Source organism: Centropristis striata, chromosome 9, assembly GCF_030273125.1.
Source record: "Centropristis striata isolate RG_2023a ecotype Rhode Island chromosome 9, C.striata_1.0, whole genome shotgun sequence".
Lineage (NCBI taxonomy): Eukaryota > Metazoa > Chordata > Actinopteri > Perciformes > Serranidae > Centropristis > Centropristis striata.
In genome coordinates, this window is record NC_081525.1 from 22246814 (window position 1) to 22263258 (window position 16445).

Sequence of the window (16445 nt, forward strand, 5' to 3'; positions counted from 1 at the left end):
CACGTACAGGCGCTCAAGAGAGTGAACAATGAACAAGGAAGCTTCTTACACAAATACACACACACACACACACACACACACACATACACATACATCTCTCTCTCCGACAGTGCCGGTCCAGGGTTGCATTGAGAGCAGGTGAGGCCGGCTTTAAGCTGACTGTTGAATGGGGGATTTGGTTGAAGGCCCACAGGCCCACAGTCATTACAGCAGTTTTCCACCACTCAGCACCCTCCATTAACCACAGAGGAGGAGAACATCGGGCTTTCTCCAGCAGACTATAGATGCCACTATTAAGGAGGTCGTGCCTTTAACTGCCGATTGCAACAGCACTGCACTCTTGCTCCACCCTTGAGAGGAATTGTCTGGAAAAGTCTAATTTTGTTCACAGAGAAAATGATCCAGCTGACACAATCTGCTGATTTTTGTCTATAGCAGCCTCTGCAGGACTCCTGTAGAGTGTTAGAAATGTAGGTTAGATAAAAGGGCAGAGCGCTGCTTAATTGCTCACCGACTATAACTAAGCTCACAGAAAATGAACCATTAATAATTTGTTGTTTATCCAGCAAAAAGGCCAGATATTTAAATGTGAGATTTATTGCTTTCCACCGTATTTGTCATCAATAAACTGAGGATTAATATCTCCCCCTGTGGCTATCTGTGTCTGGCAGGTTTTAAACACCTCAGCTGATAAATGGTTGTGTACTTAAGCAGTCATATTAGGATGATGTAGTGGAAAAACAGTGTGACATCTCCCATTGGCTTAAAGACTTCCCTGTAGGCGTATTTCATGAAATGAGACCATAATAAAAGACCTGTATTAGTCTAGTAGGTGGATTAATTTCACAAACAGTAAATCAGAAGCTTTTGACAAAAAAGTAAATGGTGTTTTTTTCCAGGCAGAGTAATGAAAAACGCCTCTTAAAGGCAGACAGATATGTGTTTTTGTCGGAAGTGGATTTTTTTCTGGCCAATAGTACAATATTTATTTACTTTGTTGTGTGTGTGTGTGTGTGTGTGTGTGTGTGTGTGTGAGAGAGAGAGAGAGTGTGAGCGTGTGTGTGTGTATAGAGGGTATATCTGTGAGGCAGCTGAATGGGCTTCAGTGGGGGAGAATACGATGGCAGCAGGATGGAGGCACACAGTGTGTGTACTTGTTTGTGTGTAGCAACTAAATAACTGTTCAGTGGGGGACAAGAAGAGGGCAGATGGATTTGGTAGCACACTGAGCATACAGTGTGTGTTTGTGTGTGTGAGACTGAGTGAATGTTTGTCAGTCATCATTACCCTGACCTTGATTTCCCCAAGGCGGCGTCGAAGGCTCTCAATCTTTTTTGTGCATTTATGTGTGTTGTTTATGTGTGTGTGTGTCAGGAGAGAAGAGTAAGACAGTGGAACTGGAGGATGTGAAGTTTCATCAGTGTGTCCGTCTGTCACGCTTCGAGAACGACCGCACCATCTCTTTCATCCCCCCCGATGGCGAGAGCGAGCTCATGTCCTACCGCCTCAACACTACAGTGAGTCGGACACACACAAACAAGCTTCTCTCTTATACACACACACACACACACACCACCTGCATACCAGCAGCACCAAGAGCACATTTCTGACTTGTCTCACAGCAGTAAAGCATGTAGACAGATGCCATCACAACCTAGAAAGCTCATTATTGTCCTCATCTTCTTTGCCACAAAACACATAATGTAGGACTTTTATGTTCTAGTAATTTGGTAGAGAACCAAAACTGGCATATCACAGATGTGTCATACAGGAGAAAATCTTAGCGGATATGCAAATATACCTTAAACTATAGAAAGCTTTTATACAATGTCATTTTGACCCTTTACATTTATTTTATGTTTAAAATAGTTGAAATTGTAGGTTACTGTTTACTGTTTATTGTTCAACTGCAAAATATCTTGCAATATCTTTCAGTAAATATTGTTGCAACTTTTTTAAAACCAAATTTGAATGACTGTTATGAAAAAAAAAATTCTAATTAAAAAGATCAATTCTTTTTTTATAAAAATGTCATTGTATTGTCATTGAGTTTAATTGTACTTTGTGAATAGAATAACAAGGAAACACAAACATATCACAATAATGAACTATCACACAACACACAATCAAGTAAAACTGTCCACAGGGTGTCAATACAACATCAGATTTACTGATATAATCAGTCTCAAAAGATAATAAAGTGGGCGGACAAGCTACGGTAAGAAGGCTTCTTGCTTGCAGTAAAATATCAACTATTAACTCAAATTCTTTTACCAAAGAATAAACAATACGGCTGCAAATATTTATTAATGCCCTGTTACCAAACAACAGATATGTTAAAAGGATAGTTTGGGTTTTTTGAAGTTGGCTTGTATCCATAGTCAGCGCATTACCTGCAGTATATGGTGATTAAAACGCCCCCAGTTTATAACATATCATTTTTAAACATATTTCAGCCACCTACAAAATGACTACCTAAAATAATCCATATTAGTTGAAGTGTGCTCTATAACATTAACATTTGCATCTCGCCATTAGACAGCCCTGTTACAGTGTTACAATTTCAGACATCAGTTTACAGTCTACAGTCTCCTGCTGCCTTGGTTGCTGTTGTGTGACTTCAAATGATAAGTTGTTATTTATCACATTCCCACAATAACACAAAGAAACTGATCTGATCTGCAACTGAACCAATGGAGGCAGCCGTAGACCAGCAACTACTGTTTTTGTCAGTGGAGTCTGGTGGCTTCGAAGAGAGCAAAGACACGTACACTTGTAAAAGGGTTCTCTGATGGCAAGGTAAAGCTGTGACAATATTTAAAATATAGCATACACTTAATCATCATCATCATCCTTCGACTGTCGTCGAGATCCTAGATGACACGTCTTTCCATCGGGTCCTGTCGGCCATTGCTGCTCCCAGTTCCTGGATTGTAAGTCCGGTGTCCCTGGAGATTGTGTCAGGATATGTATGAGGCCTGGTACCTCTGGACGATTGGGGGAGCCGCCATAGCAGGATGTCGGATATTACTTGATCCTTGGCACGATAGCAGTGACCAGCAAAGATCGCTCTTCGACGTGCTACAGTTGTTGTTATAGGCATACACTTAAAAAAAGCATACACTTAAACTGATATTGAATTCTTTAGTTAAAATATGTTTTGCTGCGGCTCCCGTCCACAGCAGTATGTGTTTGCTTGTAGTGGGAGTGTGCCGACCGACATCTGCTGTAGCTAATACACTGACTATGGATAAGTGCCTCATACAACCCCACTTCAGTGAATCCAAACTATCCCTTTAATAAAAATAAAGATAGATATACAGATAAATAGTGATTCAGTTTGTCTATGAAGCCACATGTTGCCACTCATCCTGTCCAGTGAACCAGAGAATACTTTAGGGCGGCTGCTGTGCCTGAAATCTATGTGAACTGTGAGCCGTCGGAGCATTATTGTCTCCCTTGTACAAACACAATCTCTCTCTCCCTGCTGTCCACTGTGTCACTCTGGTGATGTGTGTTGTTGTAATGCACTTTAGCTCTGCGCCTCTGACCTTGTCCGCTCTCCCTCTCTCTCTGACAGGTGAAGCCTCTCATATGGATTGAGAGCGTGATTGAGAAGTTCTCTCACAGCCGTGTGGAGATCAAGGTGAAGGTAAGGATGAGTGACACACAAACATAAACACACACACAGAGTGGCACGTCCTTATCCACTCATCCAGTCCCTCCACTGAAACTTATTTAGTATTTATGACACACACTTCTCAGGTGGATTACCGCTCACCATCTGTTTGAGGCAGCGGCGGCCATACAGACTGGAAATAACAAGCCGCAGTGTGCATAATCACGAAGACCCCTCTTGATTTGAATTTGGATGTGCATGCTCTTTTTTGTTGTTGTAAAGGTCTCAGATGACATTTGAACTTCGTCCTCTGTCACCTTCCGCAGGCTCGGAGTCAGTTTAAGAGCCGGTCCACTGCCAACAATGTGTCCATTCTGGTGCCAGTGCCCAGCGATGCTGACTCACCCAAGTTCAAGACCAGCACAGGCAACGCCAAGTGGGTGCCCGAGAAGAGCGTGGTGCAGTGGAACATCAAGTCTTTCCCTGTTAGTGTGGCAACAAAACATCACAGTTTATGACAATTATAACTATACAAACTACAACGATTATCTGTTTTTTAAAAAACGCCTCTCAGTGATACCATCTACACGAGCTTTAATCAGTGTTAAAGTGAAAGAAAATTAAGTTGTTCTTTGATTCTGACAATATTAGACAGGGGCTGTTTATTATATTATGATCAATCTCTCCACACACAAAGAACAATCACATATTATCATTCTAGCGTTCCTTTCACAATTCCGGTGTCAGTCGCTGCTGTCACCAGAATAAGAAAGAAAAGAAAATTTTCAAAAACTCTTAGAGCATTAATTCAGTTGAGGTTCCTTTTATCTGTCAAGTCCTGATATCTCCTCAGTAATTCATTACACCTTCAGCCTGTCAAGGAGGGTTAAGAATTGCCATTACTGGTGACGTATTGTTATCCAGCCGGTGTATGACTCCGCAGCACATTTTTCTCTGTCACTATCAACCTTTGGACACTATAAAACTGCGTATTCTCACAAAAAAAAACATACTCAACTTGCAATGTTTGACGGAAGTTGGAGGAAACAAAGATGAAGCAGTAGCTTGTTGTAATGAGAGACTGATAAACACACTCATCCACAGTCTGTCAGCCTACAGCTCCATCCAGTCATTTATAACCCTGATGCACAATCATTACCCTCCTGTAACAGGGACATAAAGCTGTTAGAAATGTGTTCATTTGCCGTCGGCTATATCAGCACGAATGTGTGCATCTTTCACAGATTTCCCATTTATAGTTATTTATTACATTATGTGAATAAATAAATATTTTCTTATCAGCTGTAGGCAAGGATAGGCAGAATAAGTTTTTATTTACAGCAACTTTATAATGGCAAGGAGAAAAAAAAACACAATCATCTGCTAACAGATAGTCAGAACAGTTTTGCAGAAAGTTTCCTTATTTGTGTTTTCGTCTGAGCTCTTTCCGCTGGTATAAAGTGGGCAGGGCTCAGTTGGAAAAAGGTGATGTCATTTACAACAACACACAACATTTAACAATGTAAGAATGTGGGTTGTTTACTTCTGGTGCCAGGTTACTGTAAAAGAAACCAGATAAGACCACACCCAAACAGTCCTGAAAGAGAGAAACACTTTTAAGTGTTCAAATATATACACGGTGGCCCAAAATATTTTGTTTACCTCTTTCCATGAAATTATTGTGACAATGTGATTTATTCTATAAAACTTTATTAATCAATCTGTTCCAAACATATCACAATGAAAATGAAACCACAATTAACAGAGGATTGTGTCTAAAAACAAAGTGATTCCAACTTTATGAATGTTGCTTATTTTGTCATAAATCTTAAGGGAAATTGTGATTTGAAACCAAAGTTTCAGGAGCTTTAAAGCCAATATAGTAACTGATTTTCAGCAAATAAAACCAAAGTACAAACTCAGTGCTCAGATGATGTGTGACACAAGGGCTGGTATGAAGAATGATTAACCTGTTTCATGTGTTTATACCCTAGATACATCTGGCAGATGCTAAATCCCATAACGTGATATCTGATTCACCTTGATGTGACATGGGAGTTGTCTCACGTTGCCATGAATATAAAGTTTGTTTTGTTTCGGACAAAACAACCTTGTATTAATTAGAGTCAGACGCTTGGGAACAGAACTCATCAAACAAACTAAACTGTTTTATCTGAGAGGCTTTGTGAACATCATCAGCCTGAATTTTCTCTCTGTTTTACCAAATTTAGTAACAGATTTTTGTCTCTTTCGCTCTTATTTTTAAATTTTTTTTTTGCATGTGTAGGGTGGTAAGGAGTACATGATGCGGGCGCACTTTGGGCTCCCCAGTGTGGAAAGTGATGAGCTGGACGCAAAGAGACCAATCACAGTTAACTTTGAGATCCCTTATTTCACCGTGTCTGGGATTCAGGTTGGACCCTTTATTAACACCTCCTATACAGTATGAAATCTATATGATCCTCGCTGTGTATTATAAACTTTTGGTGCTTCCTTTCAGTATCCTGTGAAAACCATGCTCTTTAAAAACATATTATAAGCTTTGAAAAGCAGCATGTTTCAGTTTTTCTAAAATTCATTTTTCAGAGAAGTCAATGGGTTTTTAAATGGCTTATTTCAATTTAAAGAATAGTTTTTCTTCTTTGTTTATTCCATAAAATCTGGTGAAAAAGAAGGTTTTTACAAGATAATCATCTGTGAAAACATTGTACTACATTAAGCCACAAGACCTTGTTTTTAGAGTGCATGGAGAAATTTAAATGAAGAAAATCAGGCTTTTAGTCCTATTTATTTATTTATTTATTATTCTCAGTTGTCGCTCAGGGCTTTTGTAAAGTAGTCCTTTAATTTGGCTGGAAAATCACCAAATTCATACATAATGCCAGATATTTTAATGGACTTATGTATTACATTTGTTATTGATGGGTTGCCATAAACACACTGAAGCACACAGACTATATATGGTAGATATTGGTGTGTGTTTGTGCAATAATTATACTTAACCTGCTGGTGTTCTCTAGGTGCGTTACCTTAAGATCATAGAGAAGAGCGGTTACCAGGCATTACCATGGGTGCGCTACATCACACAAAGTGGAGGTGAGAACAAACACACTGAAAAGTACTCACACACCCATATATGTGCACACACACTACAGATTCTCCCTTTTACTTCAATTTAAAACATGTGTATTTGTATGCAAAACGAATATCTGACCAAGTGGAACTCATTGATATAATTTTTTTATGAAAAGGTAAAATGAGGTCAGGGATTGTGGTGCTTAAAGAAAAATGTGGCGGCCTGTTCTGACTTTTGCATTTGCACTTTTAATTCCCCTGACAATTTTTTTTTAATTTTCTGGCTATGACCAACGGTGTAATTTTGCCGTTTTTAAAAAGAAAACATGTCTTTCAAACTTGCCGTTAGGGTTTAGGGTGCATCATGTCTAAACCCATCAGCAAATCACCTCAAGGTTATGGATGGTTAGGATGTTTTCTGTGTGCGTGCAGTGTCAGGATCAGACTTTGTGCATCACTATTCAGTGTGTGCCCTAGGAGTGAACCTAACTGTATAACATCCATCATATCCATTACCTGGCTCTATCACCATGAGCCATGACCCCAGGGGCTTAAAATGACACCACACAGGATGCCAAGGATAGAAACTTTACAAGTCTGCTAGCTTGGGGCGTAAAATTCTTTCTTTCTCAGTTGTCCAAATTCGAACGAGGCTGCTATAAAGCAGAAGGCAGTCACGTTTGTTTAGCAACGCTGGCACCTGGGATCTGCGGATTCATCCGCTGCCCTGAGAATGAACCCTTCTGCATCCTTCAAACTTAAGTGTGACACAGAGGGAGACAAGCACCAAGAGATGTTTCATCGTTTGTGTGAGCTTTGAACTTTAGTCACCCCGATAACTTCCGATTTAACCTAGAAAACATGTTGAAATATGTTGAAGAAGCTACATCTCTGCCTTAAACACACGCTTGATTTTTGAAAAAATTATACATAATTGAATATTTTCACATTAAAGCTGCAATATATTGATGAGACTGCAGATAAATCTTCCTCACTAGCTCACTAGTTTCAATGGGGGGCAAATGGAAATGATATGGAGATGGAAGTCCAATACCTCCACTGGACCACAGCCAGAAATCCTTAAGTTTCATACCTGCCATACGGCCGAGAAATGAACCAGCCTCTATAACATCAATCATATCCATTACCTGGATGTGTCAGGTACGAGTCAGGGGCTGCCGGAGGTTGAATGATGCCACAAAGTGCCGGGAAGCTCCCAGGGTGGCACTCAGTGAATGCCAAGGTTACTATCGCCTTGCTGTAACATCAGCAAAGAAGCAAAAAAGAGAGAGAGAGGGACAGAAAAGAGGAGGACAGGAGGTGAGTAAGAGTGAGAGAAAGAAGAGTGATGAAGTTGAGGGGACTGGAGAGAACGCTATCACCTTTCTCTTATTGTTACCATCAGCAACATGGAGGTAGGGAGAGAAGGCAGCGCTGCTCACATTTCACTCGGCACTACATGCAGACACACTCACACTGATTAAACAATACCCTGATACTGTAGACCGTCTGTGCTGACTTATTAATGAGTGATGAACAGGCATTTACAGTAGCAGCCGTACTGTACAGCACCAAGTGACGGCTTCACGAATGTCAGACTGTCAGTGGTCAGAATATGATCAGGCAGCTTCTCACTGCAGCTGGGTCTTTTATTGTGGCTGTCAAGTGACTCCTGACTGGTGATTTATATGTCCTGAAATTTTCAAGCATCAGTGTGTAGAAAATGGATATAATCATAGCTACCTTTTTTAGACAGTAATGTTCAGGGTAGTTCACATATGTAATTGTTTAACATTTAATTCTAAAACCATGGACATTATTTTGCAGCCATCATAGACTGATGGGTCTGAAAAGTGAGGCCAGAGCACAAGTGCCTTAAACCTGCATTCTTTCTAATGGTCAGCAGGGGGCGACTTCAGTGGTTGCAACAAGAATTTTTTTTATTTATTACCTCAATCAACATTTGCCTCATGAGTTTATGGTCTCAGGTGCTAGATTCAAATCTTCTTCAATCATGGTCCAATTTAGAGTAAAATTTTAATAAAGTGGGGGCTACATGGTGGTGTAGTGGTTAGCACTATTGCCTCACAGCAAGAGGGTCACGGTTCGACTGCGGCTCTTCAGTGTGGAGTTTGCATGTTCTCCCCGTGTCAGCGTGGGTTCTCTCCAGGTACTCCGGCTTCCTTCCACAGTCCCAAAACATGTACTTAGGTTTAATTGGTGACTCTAAAATGCCCGTAGAAGTGAATGAGATTGTCTGATCTCTATGTCAGCCCTGCGATGGTCTGGCAACCTTTCCAGGGTGTACCCTGCCTCTCACCCAATGTCAGGTGGGATAGGCTCTAGCCCCCATCAACAGATAAGCGGTTAAGGATAATGAATGAATGAATTAATAAAGTGCTGGGTAAACATGAACATCAACTGGAACTAAAGGAGTCAACTTCTAACCATCAAAAACAGCCCCACACCAAAAGTTTAAAAGAATATGGGAACAGGGTTATCCACATACTTTTGCCCACTTTGTATTAGAACGTCCTGAATACACATGCAACCCGATAACTCAGTAAATCACATTTTGATATTGCTAATATTCACAACAATTAATATCATTTTTAAAAATCTTAAGTCTGAAAATGTAGCAAAATTAAATATCTATGTAAGAAAGGATTGTGTTAAATATTGGTAATATGATTTAGGAGATCGCTACTACTGCTAGTATTCGTGCAAATCTTGTTTAGGGATTTAATGGGGCTCATATTGGCAGTGATGTGATGTGCAGAAGTGATGAGGGGGAGAAAGCTGTGTTAATGCTCTGCTGTTACATTTCTTGGCAGATTACCAGCTCCGGACAAACTAAAGGGCACAGATGCTGCTAGACGAATGGATATTTTCTCCCTCTGTCTGTCTTCCTCTCTCCTCTCCTCTCTCTGTTTCTCTGGCTCCCCGTCTGCAGTGGACAGCAGAGGACAAAGCGCAGGAGGACCCCACCCTGAACGGAAACAAGACATCATTCCTCCCTCTAAGACATTTTCAACTCTGATGGGAAAGGCTTTTGTGTCACCTCTGACCTGTGATTCTGTTTTTTAAGGGCTCCTCAGGATTCCAGCAAAATGTTCTAATATGTGAATAATGAACTGATAACTTTGTGATAGTGTCTGGTTCGGGCAAGCTCTCATTTCCTCACTTTTAATGTGATATCCCTCGAGGTTACAGAAATTTAATACAGAATTTTTTTGGGGGAAAAGACATTATTTTTAATCACCTTTTCCTCAGAAAAAGAACATTTTGAATAATTATGAAATAAAGAATTTGGAGCATTATCTTTTTTTTGGTCCTTGGCTTGTCCATTGAGATGCGTAGCTTTTTACTGTGTAACATGCAAACCAAAAGATTAGTGCCAATATGCAGAAACTGTGACGCGTCATTGTAATTTTTTATTTCTTTCTATATGATCGCAGATGAAAGTGTGCCGTGTTCTCCTTCAGATTTTATTATTTTCTGTAGAGGGTTTTAACCGTGACACATCCTGGCACTTCTGTCCACATCTTTAACTGTAAGGGTTTTTATTCCTCATATGTTTTGTCCTTAATAACCACTTTATGATCCATATACGGTTCCTTTTCTACTCAGTTGTTAATCTTCATCCCTCTCAAAGGCATGTTTTGCTGGAACCTCTATATTTTATATTCATTGCCTTAAAAAATTGCCTATGTATCATCACCTTTAGCACTGTGAACATAATCCCCAGTGCACTGAAACTAACACCAGCGACCAGATCAATGATTAATAAGGCACAATATTGTCAGAGGCGTTGGCAGTGTAACATAATACATTCAACGTGCTCTCATGGGGCCTGTAACCTTGTCCTTGTGCTCGAAAATCAGCTTGCAGCTTTGAGGCAGAGACTGAAGGAATGAGCATGGTGCAGAATTTTTTGTCACATTTCTGTCTGTTGTTTATACTGTACTAGTTTGTCCCCTGTGGAAAATGTTTGAAGGACAATACAGAGGGTTGAGGAGGGGAGGTGCAGGACAAAGGTAAAACACCCTGCAGGGAATTCTCTGCAGAATTGGAGAATATTGACAATATGTTGAGGTAATTGTTTTTCCATGAGTCTTTCTTTTTTAATGTATATGTCCACCACTGCAGGCCCATATACTTCTTCAAAGCAGTTTGTGGTGTGATTCACTCCCTCTATTGTCCATGCATTGCACCACATCAGTCCAGCAGCACTGCCATCAGCAAAGAAGAAAAGTCCTGTGTCAATTTATTGCATCTCCGCTGTTAAACCTTCTGTTACAATCATTCCATTGTCTTGTGTGGGGACATATTTCTGACACCAATGAGGATTGTTAATAAGTGTGTGTTATCGTGTGTTTGCATTAATTTATCAACTACTGTTTGTCGATAGGAAGCAAAGGGATATATTTGGAAATAAAACATTTTTTGTATCTTGTTTTGGAATACTATTTTCTGTCATTTTCCAGATTCAACTTGTATTTAATTTTTTTTTAATCACCTGTTAAATTAATGTTTTTCTTCTGTCCTTTATAGCTATTTTAACATGGATAAAAACAGCACAATTAGCCTAATTTAATGATTAAAAAATACTCTTGTTTAGTCAATGGCCCATTAGTGTTGCATGACAGAAGAGAATACTGTTGTACCCCTAAATACCCTTCTGTTCCGAATCTGTTTTCCAGTAGGCCTACTGAAAATTATAAGTGGCCCTCAATCATAACTGAACCATAAAGGTGCAAGTGTGCTCGTTTTTTGGGTGGCACTCTGCAGTATACTCAGTGGTCAGTTTGATTATGTTTAAATTGCGATTTTGTCATAGCTTCTACCTATATTATTGTGCACCTGGCACTAAAACAGACACCTAGTCCTAATTAGATATGCACAATTTTATTCTAAGCTTCCAATTTCAATGTCTGATAGGAAGGCAGGCACTGTGTAACCTTTATTTAGATGAGACCCTATTAGAGGTTAGAGGCGGAAACTTTCGCCCGGAAACTTGGCCGTGCACCGTAAACGTTCGCAGGTGAGCACAACAAACGGATAAGGAGTGTGTGAGTGAAATTAGGGTGAGCACAAATTGGACAGTGGAACTGCTACAACAGCAACGGAGAAAGAACGACTTATTTATTAATTAAGGACGGCGTATCGGCGTTATGTGAATGAAATACATCCGAAAAGATAACGTACGCTTCACAGCATAGACATATATACATATATATATATATGTGTCTATGCTTCACAGCATCACCAATGTGTACTCATCACCGGAAGGAGTAAAGATTCAACCGGAGCCAAACTCCCGTTACCCGCTGCTTTCACTCTGAATCAGCTTTAATGGCCATGTAAGTGTTAAAATTCCCAAAACAATAAATTTAATTTGCGTTTTTTTTTTATGTTTTTTTATTGCTGTTGTTGTTTTTGTCGCTGCTATCAGTGTACAAACCAAGGACAACAAAGCTGAACAAATGTAAATAATAGTTCTTAATATTAACATTTTACAACTGTGTGCAGATTTACATCTTTAAATGTATCTATAAACAGTAAACTATATATGTATATATATATATGTATATATATATATATATATATATGTATATATATATATATATATATATATATATATATATATATATATATATATATATATATATATATAACTAACTGTAACAGGCTGCTTTATATGCCTGCTTTATAAGCCTATGAGGTAGGTGGATATTACAGTAAATACATATTGATAGCAATGATAACATGTTGCATGTTAGGGTTAGGATTAACATGTTTAAACTATGAATTATAGAAATTACAATTAAATTGTAAGCTAGCGTTATTGCACAGGGTTGTTGGTTTGATGTTAACTGAAGAAACTTTGTATGTTTGGTAGTTTTCCCGTACAGTGTTCTGTACCAGAAAGGAGAAGTTTTACGTCCAAGTTGTGAACTTCTGCACTGATACTACTAGTTTTCCCCTATATCCTCATGCTAAAAATCGTCTGTAATTCCATTGTGTCTCAGTTTGGCTGGTGTCTTTGTCACCTTTTTCACCCCTAATGAGTTTGCATCCCTCAGTCTTGGTTGAACCACAGTACAGCATTTTGTTCCCAATGTACAAAACAAACCCTTTATACAAAATAACGTCTATTTGGAAAGAACTTTTAAACAGTAATGTAGTTCCTAACTAGACAGCTTCACTGAATGGTGATAGATAATTAATATGGTGAATTGCAGCTCTGAAATGTAGCACATCAGCAACTTTCTACAGATCTGTCTACTTATTAGTAGATATTAAAGTATAACCGGTAGAAGTGTATGAATTTGCTGAGACAAATTCTATTGCAGAGTAACGATGACCAACCCAAAACTGAGCTTTGAAGTTTGAAGTATAGAGTACTGCAGAAAGGAGTCCGGAACAGCCTGTACATCTTCCGCCGCAGGCTGAAGACCTATCTCTTCCAACAATACCTCGGTTAAGTCATGGTCACCTAACAGATATATTAAAAAAATAAATAAATAAACTCTTATTCTTTTCTCTTCTTTTCTTCTTTAACATATAGCACTCCTTAGCAATGACAGTTAGCTCTTAAAGTTATGTACTTACTCGATTCCTATGGCCTATGTCTAGTACCATCAGTTTGAATGCACTTATTGTAAGTCGCTTTGGACAAAAGCGTCTGCTAAATGACATGTAATGTAATGTACAAAATTTGTATTTTTTCACTTCTAGTTCTCTCGTCTGGAAGTCAATGAGTTCTTAACATTTGTTTTTGTTTTTAGCTTAAGAGATTTTCATGTTTTGTTCAGTAAATAAATAGCTTTTACCAATCTTAAAAAAGGTGGTTGCTAACAAGTGGCTAAACATTAAACGTCATTGTCAGTTTAGTGGTGGTGACACTGAAGTCATTTGACCGTGGTGTACTTGTTTATAGCCTATAATAAGCATTTTACTTCTAGTGATTGCATTGGAACTTTATAAAAGTGGTTTTCAAGTATCATAAACTTTGTTTGCCATGGAGCCTATTTTCTGCAAAAATCCCAAATCCAATGGAAAAATCCTTTTTGCTTTTTGTCGATGAAACCAAGGCAATACTAAGTTTTGGTTTGGCCTTTAAATGTGTCATTGCTGCTGCACCCTATGCTGTGATACAGGTATATTATGAACACCCTCAGATACTAAAAACATACTGTCATCTAGAAAAACATTTATACATTTGTCACTTGCACTAAGTTGCAGCAGAGCCCATTTTCGTCTGGTTTGAATTGTTTGTGTTCAGACAATTTCTCTCTCTTGGCCTGACAGAAAAGCTCTGAATCCTCTCCTCCCACTCAGTCGTCTCTCCTCAGTATCAGAGCTGCCTCCCTCTCAGCTCTGCTCACCTCTTCTTGCTGTCATGCATGGATACACAACCTGCCATTGCTACTTTATACTGAAGGTCAAAAGACAGATTTGTGTAAGTGAGGATTACAGGATTTCTGCGTGTGTTGTAAAAAAGCAGCATGCTTTATTGCTGTGTGTGTATGTGTGTGTGTTGGAGATAGAGAGAGAGTGGTGCTAGTCTACACCAGCCCCTACAGGCTGCTGCCTTGTGCATTGTGCCTTCAGTTTGCTGTCCGTCATCACTCCAACAATGTTTAACTGTGTGACCCCTTTTGTCTCAAGGCAATAGGCTGTGCGTATGTGCAGACAGATAAAGAGGCGTGACTGACTCACACACACACACACACACACACACACACACACACACACACACAAAACTGATACACAATGCAGGACCTTTTCTGAGGTTCTTCTGGAAGCCGATGTGAGGAAAGACTCTCAAAGGCTTCGGAAACATTTTTCAAACATGAATGACCTTCATTTGCTACTGTGCATAGTTTTTCTTAACAGTGGCACCTTTTGCTTTGAAAGTTAATGTCTCTCAACACTGGAAACAAAGTTGACTCACTAATAACAATGCAAGCATTTCAGCATGCTGAAAATTCACATCATTTTCGTGAAAGACGATGAGGCATATTGACAACCTGGTTCAAACTTTTGCAAGTGCATTGAAATTCTATGACTGGCCGTGAGGATGTAATGGATTTAATTTCACTGATTTCTTTCCCCAACTGTTATTTCTCCTTCTCTGCTTTGTGGGGAATGATAATGACCTGTTATCTGAGCCAATAATGCATCTAATAAATCAGAAGTGCTTGGACTAAAATTGTCATCCACAACTGCAGCCTTATGCTTAAATTAAAGACATTTTTTGTAAACCATGAATCATATTTAGAGAATAGAACTGAGACTGTTTAACTTGATCCATATCGAAATAATGTGCACCCGTTCTTGCACTTAAGTGCTTCGGGGATTTAAATAAATTGAAGTTAGGCTCGCTAAAAACATACCGATATAACTTAGAGTCAAAGGAATGTTGCTGCTGACTCATCCTCTTCCTCTTTCTGATAATGGGGCTCTGGTTCCAAGTTTCCCCAAAACATCGTGTATCCAGCTTTAATTAAAAGTATTTCACATTTTCCCCAAAAACGTAGAATATAACACCATTCAGACTTTGTCACGGCAAGATTGCTACTGTTCTTCATTTTGCAGTTTTGCTAGCTGAACTAATGACTTCTTAGCCACGAGAGAGAACTTACATTAAATTGAGTGCAATACAAAGATGATATATTCAATATTGAAACTGATAAACTTTCGTTTTTTTGTAAATATATGCACTTATTCTGATTTGATGCATTCTGTTTTTATTTACAGTGTCCCAACTTTTTTTTTTTAACACAGCACCTGCAAGGATTTATTTGGACAGTTTAATGTCATCCTATTTATTTTAAGTCCCCCTCCAAACCTGTCCAAGAATGCATCAGAACAGTCTACAAAACCATAAAGCAGAGGAAGGAGAACCTCACATTAGCCATGTTTCCATTCAATTATCAAATGAATTGTAAGCTAACTTTTGAAATACTGCAAAAAAGAAATGTGAAATAGGCCAACTGATTTGGAGCAAATCAAGCTTCGGTGTAGTTTTGTCATGGTTATGCATGGCTGTAATCCTTCAGCAAACAGAGTAGACAAACTGAAAACATTAAAAAAGTCGCCTTGGAAATCTCTAATGGAGAGAGGACTTAAGGAATTTCTTTCAATTGGGCAACTTTTAATTGTTCTTTCATTTCATTTTCTAATGTGATATTTCAGAATGCACTAAATATAAGTGAATGGAAACACGGCTACTGAATGCTTGAAAACCTGTAGCTGCTTTGCTTGCTAGCTATTTTGTATTAATTAGCTCACTAGCTACCTAGCTTTATTGTTTACCATTTGACAAGGTCTGGTTTGGACTAAATACTCTTTGTTAATGAGGATGCCACTATCTCAAAGAAATAGTTAAACACTTTGGGAAATACATTTATTTGCTTTCATTACTTTATGAATGTCCACTGCTTGTGTGTGCCCAGTGCAGCGCAGTTAATCTGCAAATCATTGGAAACACCTCTTTTCAAAGTAACTCGACAATGACATGTCCTTACAGTCTTTATGGACCTCTGCCATTGCCTGCTTACACATTCAGGAGACACGTTGGCATTTATATAGAGTTCAGCTTCTGATGAATGCAAGTCCAGGAGCTATTTATCGTCTCTGAAGCTCTGATTTGATACCCACCCACTCCTTAGGGAAATGTGTAGATCTTTAGCTAGCATGATGCTAGCTAGCTAGTTCATCAGCCTCTTTGTAACTTGCCCGT

General features: G+C 39.0%; 1 protein-coding gene across 1 annotated transcript in view; it reads left to right on the forward strand.

Moving 5' to 3' along the window:
* The window catches only part of ap1m3 (adaptor related protein complex 1 subunit mu 3), a 37600-nt gene extending 26450 nt beyond the window's left edge, over positions 1-11150 (forward strand). The window contains exons 7-12 of the mRNA XM_059341679.1: positions 1375-1517; positions 3581-3652; positions 3946-4104; positions 5907-6032; positions 6640-6715; positions 9529-11150. Of these exons, the coding sequence (XP_059197662.1) occupies positions 1375-1517; positions 3581-3652; positions 3946-4104; positions 5907-6032; positions 6640-6715; positions 9529-9551 (599 nt within the window). The 3' untranslated portion in view covers positions 9552-11150. The remainder of the gene's footprint in view (positions 1-1374; positions 1518-3580; positions 3653-3945; positions 4105-5906; positions 6033-6639; positions 6716-9528) is intronic.
* Positions 11151-16445: the final 5295 nt, after the last annotated feature.